At 42.5% G+C, this 12,031-nt stretch overlaps 1 protein-coding gene across 1 annotated transcript in view; it reads left to right on the forward strand.

The window, feature by feature from the left end:
* ANXA10 (annexin A10) overlaps nucleotides 1-11,977 on the forward strand; it is a 107,627-nt gene extending 95,650 nt beyond the window's left edge. The window contains exons 7-12 of the mRNA XM_019521756.1: nucleotides 1,917-1,970; nucleotides 2,107-2,200; nucleotides 5,376-5,471; nucleotides 6,466-6,524; nucleotides 9,472-9,594; nucleotides 11,315-11,977. Coding sequence (XP_019377301.1) covers nucleotides 1,917-1,970; nucleotides 2,107-2,200; nucleotides 5,376-5,471; nucleotides 6,466-6,524; nucleotides 9,472-9,594; nucleotides 11,315-11,383 — 495 coding nt within the window. The 3' untranslated portion in view covers nucleotides 11,384-11,977. The remainder of the gene's footprint in view (nucleotides 1-1,916; nucleotides 1,971-2,106; nucleotides 2,201-5,375; nucleotides 5,472-6,465; nucleotides 6,525-9,471; nucleotides 9,595-11,314) is intronic.
* The last annotated feature ends 54 nt before the right edge of the window (nucleotides 11,978-12,031 follow it).

The following is a 12,031-nucleotide window of genomic DNA, read 5'->3' on the forward strand; positions in this document are numbered from 1 at the left end:
TCATAAGATCTGTTTTCCTGACCTCTGATCATGCACGTGGCTCTTCTCTGGATTCTCTCAAGTTTCTCCACATCCTTTTTGAATTGTGGAGCCCAAAACTGGCTGGGTTTTTCTATCATGGAAAATCATACATCCCCCTGCCCCCTTCACTTACCAGAATGCAGATCCAGCTGCGGTTGCCCTCTACCCCATCCAGTGCTTTGTAGTGCTGAGCAGCCCTGCTATGTTTGTGTCCTGCCTCTGCCCATGCTGTTGCTCATCACTCCCAACCCACAGCCCCCTGGCCCTGCTGGTACTCCTCACTCCCAACCCAAAACCTTCTGGCCTGGCTGATGCCCCTCACTCCTGACCCACTGCCCCCAGCTCCCAGTGTATGAGGAAGAGGGTGGGTGTGTGGGGAAGGAGGGCTGTGGGCACAGGCCACATGGGGAGGGAACAGATGATACATGGGGAGGAAGGGGAGCATGTTCCCCACCAATTTCTGTGTCCACAGTGGGGCACAGACCTGCTGCTGGGCCCACCCTTGTCAGGAGCTGCTTCCGCTGCCCAGCAGGTGGACCCACTGTGGGAGGGAGCACTGCACCACCATAGCCACCAGGGTGAGGTGCAGAGTTGTGCCCCCCACTGCTGCCAGGCAGGCAGGGGGTGCCTCACCTTGGTGGCCATGATGGCACGGAGCTCCATCCCATGCCAGGTCCCACCCACTGGGCTGTGGAGGTGGCTCCTGCCTGGAACTGGTCTTTCCAGTCTGCAGCCCCATACTCTGTGCCCATTTTGGGTGCAGAATCCAGGGAGGCACATTCCCCCCCATGCATCACCTGTGCTCTCCTTGCCCCCTGGTGCGTTGCCTGTGCCCCCACATAAACTTACCTGGAGGAAGCTGAGGCAGCTGTTCTCCACCACTGCCTGGCTGCTATGTGCATGTGTGTGCACATGAACATATGCATGTGGCGCCCCTGCATCCCACTCCCCCCTGAGCCCCAAGCCAGGTTGGAGCTAAGCTACACCCCCTCCCCCTGCACAGCTGGCTCAGGGCTGGCCCATGCCCCCCTTCTGCCCCCACCCTCCACTATAGATCTGGGCCACTCCCCCTTCCCTCCACCTGGCTAGGTTGGGGCCAGCCCGTGGCCTTCCCCCGGCAGGGTCAGGCAACACCTCCTCCCCTGCATGGCTGGTTTAGATTTGGGCCATGCTCCATTTGCTCCTGCTCCCCATGGAGCCATGCCCCTTTCCTCCCATCCACACCCCTTCCCCTTGAGGGGCTGGCACATGCCCCCTCCCTTCCATAGTGCTGGATTGGGGTTCAGTCATTGCACCCTCCTGTCACAGAGCCAGGTTGTGGCTGTGCCAAGGCTCTTTGCCCCACAAGCTGGATCAGGGCTGAGCTGCCCCTGCCCCACTCCATGTGGCCAGATTGGGCTTCATACCACCCATCTGGGGTGCTGTATTGGGTCCACCACCACCAACCCACGGAGGGGTCACCCACTGCCTATTTGGCTCTGCTAAGGAAAATGTTTGAGCACCACTGGTCTACATCATAACCACCTATTATGGTATCTCCATAAAGCAGTAACGTCATCTAGTTATTCACAATTTTTCCTTCCTGAAATAAAGTTTTAAAATGAGATCTTTCAGTCCACCAAGCCTTATCCACCTCCACATTTTCTTCCTGCCGCCAATCCCATCATGACTATAACTCCTTCTGCAATGAAGAAATGGACTTTGGAGATGCCATAACGCATCCTGTTGTTACAAGTGGAATATTTTGGAGATGCAGAAACCAGCTTTCATACACTGTTTCTATATAAAAGCCCAAAATGACTATTTCAGAATGAGACTAGATTATTGTAATCTAAAGATAATTTCATTCTCTCTCAGTATTTTATAAGAATTAATAGAGGAAAACTTTCTTACAGGGAATTAGAGAGGATGGGTATGCGGATCCTGCCATGGCTGCTCAGGATGCAACGGTAACTACAACCAGCTAGCAACTCCTCCAACATGAAATAAAATAAAGGCTTTTTTAAAAGTCTTGTTTAATAGGCTTGTTTATAGTGGTCTGGCACTAATAATCGTTTGTACCTTTTTCTACTTCTGATATATTAGGTCCTTTGGGATGCATGTCAGCAAAAGACAGGGGAACACAAAAACGTGCTACAAATGATCCTGTGCAACAAGAGTTACCAACAGCTGTGGATGAGTAATTATCATCATTTATGAATCCAACTATTGAGCTATTTGAGTATATGATGAAAAGGAAAATATAGCTTTCAGGAAAAAGTGGAACAACTGAAGGCACAGAGAAGTTCCATATTCAGATTTAAATAGAGCCTGTAATTATTAGTACCTGTAAGCCTAAGCAATTTTGTGCTCAGAAAATTTCCATTGGAATTAGCAGAAGGATTGGGTGTGTAAGGAATGCAGGAATGAGATCAGTATAGAATAGATGTAGATATGAATTCTCCATAAGGAGAGAAAAAAAAGGTGAAACTAATACTTTACCTGCCACTGCACTGAGATTGCACTCAGGAGGAAGAGGTGGCAAAGGTGCTGCTAAGCTACCTTTTCATGTCTCTCAATCCAAGGGCAGAACACAATTCCAACACAAGTGAGATTTGCTTATAAATGGTTGAAACCTTTTGACACAACATTTGTTCCATCTGTTTTGCTTAAGCTAAATTCTCTAAAATTGTATCTATTTCTGTGAAGTTTTTAACAGAAGACTGTCTAACATTCAAAGTGCCATCCTTTGTACATCCTCACACACTACTTCTCAATCTGACTTTTCCCTGCTTGAAAACTAATGTTTTTGACATATTTCTATTCATGAAAGTGTTTCACAGGTTTTAATTACATAGTGAGATAAAAAGCATCTCAGAATCTTGACAGGTGTTGCAAAACCAAATTATCTCCATCCAGCCAATACTACTCTCGATGGTTGTTTTAATGTAGAACTGGATGTTAACAACATCCAACAACAACGGTTGACAACACATGTTAACCGAAGGATTAACATGTGGTCTGCCTGTCCACCATTTCCCTAATTGCTCCAGCTGCTTTAGCAGCTGGGGTTTCCAGGATTCCCCTCTCTCCTCCTGCTTCCACTTCCTGCCTCCACCCCTGGGGTGTGGCAGCATGGTTCAAATGGGCCTGAGGTGCCTGAGTTGCCCATATGGCTGGATAGGGCCAGTGGTACCTGCGCAGCAGAAGGCAGGCAGAGTGCCTACACTGTGTGCACAGTGCAGGGAGGATGGGGCAGGAGGAGATGCCCCTATGGTATGCAGCTCCCAGCTATTCAGAAGTTGCACAGCTATTCAGAAGTTCCTGGTACAATCTATAGTGTGCTATTCCCAGCTATACCAGAGACTTGTCAGCTGCCCTTGCAGCACAGTTTCCCACCTGGTTTTACTACTTAGTGAGTACAGGATAGGCCTCAATGCCTTTTCTTTTAGATTAAGTGTTATTTTGCAGAAATAAACATAACACATGTACAAACCAATAAAATCAGTTGGTGGCAGTTTAATCATTGACCAAAGCATAGGGTGACCATAAGTCTTGGTTTGGCCACGACAGTCCTAGATTTTGGAAGCCAGTCCCAGCCAACCAGTGAAAATTAAAATAAGCATCCCAAGCACAGGGCAGAGTGGTGGAGTGGCACAAGCTGTGAAATAGGAAGCCCTAGCAGACAGCAAAATTGCCTTAAGGTTAGGGACAGACATTCAAAAAGCCTGAACCTGAATTGATTCAATCTTTGCAGGTTAGTCTAACCTGCTGAGGTTGAACCGGTTTGCAACTGCACAAACATTCTCTCTGGACTGAGGAAATTCAGACACATGCCTGCAGTGGCTCAGGCTAGAAGCCAGGAGGCACTACAGCAGCCCTCCCTTCCCTTCCATAATGCTGAGCTGAGGGGGGCATGGCCAGGCCCCAGCAGGATGCTCTGATTAGGGAGGAGCTTAAACACCTGCTCTGCCTGCACCATCACAGGCTTTTCCCCACTCACTGCTCAAGGGGCAGGAGTGTTGCTAGCACTCTGAGGCAAAGGGCGGTGTGCACCACATGCATCTGTTGATGATACTGAGCTTTTCAATCTCCTTCTCCATACTGTCTGCAAACCTGACAGACAAGGGCGCCAGCAGGGGGATGACACAGTGTTTACCAGCCCATCAGCAAAGCAAAGGCCTCTCTCATTAGTTCAAGCTCTTCTTAAACAGCTTTTTACAAGGAAGAAACAGAGGGACATCAGCAGCTGAACTGTTGATTAGCTCCAAAAAGCCCTAAGCGGACACTGTTCCATCTGCCTGTCCCAGTGAAATTCGAGATGCACACTTACAGACACCTCTCAGCATTAGCTAGCACACCACATGCCTAGGGTCCATGGGGCTGGGGGCTGTGCTGGGGGAGATGGGAGGGGATCCTTGTTTGAATGGCAGGCAGTGAAGAGAGGTTGTGGCAGGGGGAAGCAAGGCAGAACCTACTGTGCCTGCAGCCTCTGCCAGAGCTTTGGCTAGGAAGCAGAAGGGCAGGGCCAGGTCTGTTCTCTGGAGCAGACAGCCAAGCTCCGCCAAGGACTGCAAAGCATCTGGGATGCTTGAGGACTGTGGTTTAACTTAAACCAGAAAGGAGTCTGGGACAGATGTTGCATAAGCCGGTTTGACCCAAATCAGTTAAGTCTGATAGACTTTTATTAGTAAATGTTTAGGATTGGGAATCCAAAAAAGATGACAAAGCCGGTAGGGAAATACAGACTGCCCGAGCAAGGGACTAACAATCGAGGGATGGGGGTGAGGAGGGAGGGGATTCGCAATGCTGAGAGAGAAAGGAGATAGATACACACAAACCCGTTACAATGGTCTGCAATGGTGGAGGAAGTGGTTTGAAGGAAATGTCTCAGTCCATATAGTGTTTCATCGCGGGGGTCCTCTTCGGGTAGAGCAGGGTCATCCGTCCTACATTCAACCAGGTTCCCCTTCAACCAATTTCAACCATTTTGAAACTGATTTATGTGCGCTGAACATCTGTTCTGTTACATGTTTAAACCAGTTTCTGATCACTTAAACTGGTTTACATGTAATGTCTGTCCCTAGCCCATAAGAGGTTACCTTGATTAGTGGAATGACTGTTAAAAAAAGGAAGAGGATTGTTAACACCTGTGAAGTAAAGCGCACACAGTCATTAATGGGCCATTGACTCCCTTAGCTGTCTGAATACTAATACCAGAGCTACACCATGCCACCCCACCTCCACCTCTGCCTGCAGCAGAACCGCTGACTTGAGTGTGAGGGAGATGGCGGGGCAGTGTCCCAGATTTCACATTGTTCCATATGATCACCCTACCAAAGCAAAGGTTAAATAAACATATTGTTTCTTTCAAGTTTTTCAGGAGTTCCAGAATATCGCTGGACAAGACCTAATAAATGCCATCAATGAATGCTATGATGGATACTTTCAAGAACTACTGGCAGCTATAGGTAAAAATATTATCTTTATATTAATAACAACTTAAGAAAGTATACATGGTCAATTAAAATTTTGTGCTGTTTCCCCTTTTCCTGTAGTTTATTTTCATATTACATGGAACAAAAACTTTGAATATTTGGGGGACAATGAACCAACATAAAATGCTCCGTGGAAAAAGGCATATTTAAACTGAATCACAGATTCATGTTTATGTGAGACAAGATTAAAATGAACAGCACTGGGCAGGGATTGAGCAAACTCGGGTTCCACTCCTAGTTTGCCTGTTAACTTCTCACATCATCCTGTTCAAGTCCATGAATGGATAATCCTGCTTACACTGAAATCAAAGACAAAACTACTATGACTTCAGTGGTGCAGAATCAAGCCCTTAAGCTTGCTGTGCTCCATCTACACAATGAAGACGATATTTCTCTACCTTTACAAAGATGGCAACATGGCTAAATTACTAAAGCTTAAAAGACATTAATATAGGATGTTGATGAACATCTTAGGGGAAAAAAGTATGAATACATAATAGGTTTTTGGGAATGACAAATGTAATCATCTTTAAGATACCAGCCACTTATCTGTTGGTTGAACGGAGGATGAACCTGCATTGACCAGTATGCCAAAAGAAGGAAAGACAGGTCCAAGTCAGTACAGAGGCACAGTGCCTCCAACGGCTTTGGGGGCAATTTCACAGTGAGTGGAATAAGTATTGTCTGAAAAACTCTCTGAGGAAAGGCTCGTGTTTATTTCAGTAGAGATGGCAACCTGACCCACAAACTTGATTTATGTACAGCAGGAGAATTTCCACCAATGTGCATCAATTTAATTTCAATCCAGTAGTCATCCTTCAAACCACAAATACACATTTTACTCAGAATTACAGGAAAATAAACTGAATGTAATTTTAGGCCTTATGTAATTACAGTAAACTAGAAAATATGAGAATTTCAGGAAAAATTAATATTTAATCTTTTCTACCTAAATTATCTCTCTCAGTTCTTTGTGTTCGAGATAAGCCTTCCTACTTTGCTTATAGACTCCACAATGCAATCCATGTAAGTATCACTATTCCATTCTGTGTTGTAAAAAAATGAGTTTGCGCCATTTTTAAGTATTGCTTGCTTGCTTTAAAGCTTTTGGTAATTAGATAAATTTCAAAGCCAAAGTGCTTGAGCAGCAAAGTAATTTTGCTCTGCATAAAAAGAAAATGAAACCTTTAGATTCTTTTAAGAATATTTGCTTGGTAACTGCATTAGCTTTTTGAAAACTAAAAACCATCATTTTCTGCAGACTCTCTCTCCCCCTTGTGTACAAATGTCAAAGTGCACTTTATTAACAATATGATCTTATAGGAATGATCTTCTTATGTGACTTTTCTGTGTAGAGAGTTAATAAATATTACTGCTAAAATCATGGTACAAAAACTGTTACGTGGAAAAAAACTGACCAGATTTCAGTGGGACTCCATTTATATATATGCAGGCCAGGCTATTTGTGTGTGCACTTGCTAAAACATTAAAGAACCATGTAAATAAATATGTATATATGTACATGCATATACAAGTACCTGAAAATTCTTCATACAGCTCAATAGAAAAGGTTTCCTTAGCTTTTCATTGATTTGCATTGGCAAAACCAGTTTTTATCACACTATATTGTTCACAGTTTGTTTTAATTTCAAAACTGATGCCAGTGCCACAAACTGTTGTACAAAACAAGGGCTGTTTTCAAGTGAAATGTGGAATTTTCCATTTTCACCCTCAAGTTATATTTTTTGTGAAAGTGCATTAAGCTGCAAAAACATCAAGCAAAATTCATTATAATTCCATAGTAATTTCAAAATCATATGGCAAGGGATTTTGGTGAAATGATACTTACTTATACAGAATTTACAGTTATACAGTGCATTAGCCAATCACATTACATCAAATCTTTGTCAGATTTCCATTTAGAATACTTGCATGATTCCAGGAGTTTATTAAGGTTTCCAATATTTAAAACTATAGTCCCTGATGGATGTTAGAAAGATTATATTACACTCACCAAATGAAAATCAAATGCTGTAACTTGAGCTTTCTGCACTTCCCTTACTGCTTGCTTTTGGGAGATCACGCTACAGCATAACTAGTTAATTGAGAAATTTAACCTGTGAGCTTTAAATAGCCCAAAGTCAGTAGTGAGCCTCCGAAGACCTTGGATTTTTGATTATTGTAACTACCCACTAGATGTCACCATTCCTCCATGCAACTGTACTTTGAATTGTATGAATCTAGGAAACGGAACATCTCAAGTGATTTGCAGTTGACAATACAATGCTCAGTAGATGACAACTGTTTGGTTACTCACATGAAAGAGTAGTGAGCTCAGCTTAATTTTGAGTGGATGGTTTCTACATAAAAATCACAATCCCACCAGCATTCTTGGGGGCAGCGTCAACAAAACAGACTAATGACTGAGGCCCTGATTCAGCTAAACACTTAAGCACATATTTAAAGAAAGTAAATGCATCTGCCTAGTGATTATTAACTCTAAAAAAAGAGAAGTAGAAGCATAGGTTTATAGAAAAGTGGGGCTGTTCAGGACCTCTGAAGGTCATTTAGTCCAACTGCCCCACCAAATTATCCAAATCCATTTTCTAACTAGTTACTAAAACTACACAATCAGCCTTGTCGCACAACTTAACCTGCCACAGGTAAAGCAGGAGACAGAAAGACAGAAAAGGGATTCTCCCTCTTCTTTATGACAGCCCTTCAGATATTTTAAGACTGCTATCAAGTCCCCTCCCAAGCACCTTTTCTACATGCTGAACATGCTTAATTCCTTCATCTTCCCCTCATATGGATGGATTTTCAAGCCCTTCATCTTTGTCCCCATCTCTGGACCCTAACTTCTCCATGTTCTTTTTAAAATGTAGAGCCTAAAATTGCACCTAGTACTGCAGGAGAGGCCTAACCAGTCCCAAGCACTATCACCTCCCATGTTGTGCACCTAATGCTCCTATTTTTGGAACCCAAAACTGCATTCACCTTTTGTGCATCACACTGCAGAGGCATGTTGAGTCTGTGATCCACCAAGGCTCCTAGATTCATCCCCATAGAGATGTCATCCAACCACGTCACCCATTTTGTAGTTGGGTTTTTGTTTATTTCCCCTGAGGTGGAGTACCTTGCATTCATCAGCATTAAACTTCATCTTGCTAGCTCCAGCCCAGCTTTTCAATCTGTCAAAACCCTTTCTAAATTGTGCTCCTTCCTTCAGTGTATTCACAGTCCTTGCCAGTTTCAGATTATCTGCAAATATACTCAAAAAATCTCTAGTCCAGCCTGTATTCTAGTAGTTAGCCTGTTAGCCTTAAATTATGCAGAAGGCAGGACAGGAAGACACACTGAAGACTAACTTGTTCAGAAAGGCATAAGCTTTCATAGATGACAGTCTGCTTACAGTATCTGACAAAGTAGGTTTTACCTGTGAAAGCTGATACATTACTGAATTATATAGTCCTGCAGTAGGCAACCTATTTTAGCTATTGGCTAGAATGATCCACCTGAACTCAGAGGCAGGAAGGCAGGCAGCAAGGTAGGTGCTAGCACTTCCCCCGCGGCAGCATGGGAGAGAACCCACAGCTGGCACTTCTACCTGCAGTGGCATGGGAAAAGCAACAACAGCCAAAATCCTTATGTCTGTGGGCCAGATCTGATGGTTCCATGGGCCATATCTGGCTTGCAGGCCGTAGATTGCCAACCCCTGATTTAGTCTCTAAAGTGCCACTGTACCCTGCCTTCTTAAAAAAAAGTTTTGGCAGTGCTAAGTGGCAGTTGTTTGACCTCTGTTACACAGCAATATGAATATACTGTATGTAGCTGAGAAAGCTCACTACAATAAAGATTTAGAGACCTAATTTCTCTAGAGTATCTATCTGGTGGACCTAATTTTCTCATCTGCATATATATGAATTACATACACTCATTCAGTTAAGTTTCCTCGTGGCATTATCCTTTCTAGGAATTTGGTTTCCATAACAAAACTATCATCAGGATTCTGATTGCCAGAAGTGAAATAGATCTCTTGACTATAAGACAACGCTACAAAGAGAGATATGGAAAATCACTGTTTCATGATCTCAAAGTAAGTCTTTATTCATTATTTTGTATATATACTGTACAAAGCTTAAGAAGTGGGTTTAGCATATTGGTACCAGAGCAGCCGCAAGGATTAATTCTGAATCATATCTTGTCATTTGAGGCAAAAGCAGAAATATTATTTATAGTACGCAGCCTCACAAACTACATCAGTTTGGTGCCACAGACTACTTTCAGTAAGTAAGCAATTAAGACTGAAGAATGAACTAAATAATGTTGGGAGTGGTGTTTTTAACTATGATCATTGCCCCTGGGAATTACTAAATTTTAAACTCACTCTTATATCCCGGGACTAATTCAGTTCATCTGGCATGATAAGGGGACAAGAAGGGGACAGAACAGCCCACTGAAAATGCTTAGAATAAAGGAATTCCACTACTGACGTAGACCTTGTTGAGCTGTAAGTGCCACAAGTACATTTTCTGATGTGGGGCTGCGCCCAGAGGCAATTTGGGCAAGGAAATGGTGCTGAAGGAGCATGCTCCGTTCTACTCTTCTCATTTTGGGTTGTGAAACAACCAAGTAGCTATACTAGAATTTAAAGTAGCTTCAGGTGCCAACCAAGTCTAGAAGTCAGGTGTCCCAAAGATGATAACAATTCCCTACCTGGGCTATGTTACTTGTGTAACATAACTCATTGTACCTTAAAATATTCAGGAGCCTTTGTCACATCCACCCTAAGGCACAGAACCAATTTTACACATTATTCAAGAAATGCAAATGTGCGCACATTATATGGCTTCTCTGTATCTGCCCTTACTGTTTCACCACATCTGGGACTCCTCTATTCATGTCTTATTTTGCAAAAGACAAAGAAGACATGATTGAATTGATTGCAGCCTCACCTTAATGTACTGCTATGCAAACAGATTACTTCCTAAAGCTTCTTTTTCTCTATAAAGAAACCCCAAATGATCATATCAGTTAGTTCTACAGGGAAACAAAACAAAACAAAAAACTCTAATACAAATTACAAAATTTGATGATAGAGCCTCATCCTAGTCCTAAAAGTCAACTCATGTTTTGCCGCTAACCTCAACGGGATTAAACTGGGTTCCATGTCTGCGGGGGTTGGTGTTTTATTTCATTTGGACTTAGTTTCCTGAAAACACAATCAGCCAGACTTAGATTCCTGATAACACAATCAGCCACATTTTTTCATTGAAATTGATTTAATACCAAGAGTACCTACACTGACCTCTATTCAAACAGTTAGTCTGGATGTATCTCAATGCATCGGTGAGATCAAAACCTGGCCTAATGTTTGCATCTGTATGGCAATCATCAGAATTCTTGGCTCCCTTTCTTCAGACAATAATGAGCTTTATTGCTGAAGTTTTACAAAATAAGTCAAGATTTTTTTTCTTAAATCATGAAATATGTGGGGCCAATATCTGAAAAATTATCAGTGATTTTTGGGTGTATATTTTGAGACAGTCAAGGAACCTGACTTCATAATGTGTTAAGCAGCCAACCTCTAAACACAAGACCTCTTTCAGATGCCTAAAGTTGGGCATCCAAAAACTAAGGTATCCAAATTGCTAGCAACTTCTGGGCCAATAGAACTTCTGGACTAGAAACTTTGTAGAATGCCACAAGACTTTTGCAGATAAGGTTCTTTAAGTCACTGTTCCCTAACACTCAAAAAGTTTTCTCATGAAAAATTATGAAAAATTATCATTACATAAGCATTCTTTTCTTTGCAGAATTTTGCATCAGGACATTATGAAAAAGCTTTACTTGCCATTTGTGCTGGTGATGCTGAAGATTATTAAAGGAAGAAGGATTCAAGCAAGTTGAGCACATTTCTCTAGAAGTGTAGGTTCACTCTGTACTATATACAAGAATAGAAGAATCAATGCTCTATAATTTCTAATCTTTTCAAAAAACAAGAAAGTCTATTTTTGGTCAGTAATATATTCTTCTTTCCCTAAGCTCTGAAGAAATTGTAGTACTTTGACTAATACAAATTAATTAAAACAGTCTAATACAAATAATACCAAATAAAGCTATATACATTTATGTATATTATTTAGTCCCTTGACATCCATCCTACAGCAGTACTTAGAACACATAATCAAATACCAATAACTAGATAATACAAATAACCTGTTAAAGAGCCAGTGCACTTTAACTCTGGGGCAAAACATTATTTGTCATTTACCTTAATGGATATTATTCTCCTTCTAATTCATTTTCCTGCTCTTTTAGACTATCTTAATATCCAACTCTTATGCCCAACAATAGATGTCAAACTCACCCAAGCTCCTGGGCCAGATCTGAACCAAAGAGCTCCTCCTTACCAGCCAGATCTAGATGTAAGGAGCCTCACAGGCTGGATCTGGACCCAGAAGTTGGGTGACTGGCAGCAACAGCAGAATGGGGGATAACGAATATATCACTTAATGCCCACCCCGCCGCTT

The sequence above is a fragment of the Gavialis gangeticus genome, unplaced genomic scaffold (assembly GCF_001723915.1).
Source record: "Gavialis gangeticus isolate Ggan-Ray unplaced genomic scaffold, GavGan_comp1, whole genome shotgun sequence".
In the NCBI taxonomy this organism is placed as follows: domain Eukaryota; kingdom Metazoa; phylum Chordata; order Crocodylia; family Gavialidae; genus Gavialis; species Gavialis gangeticus.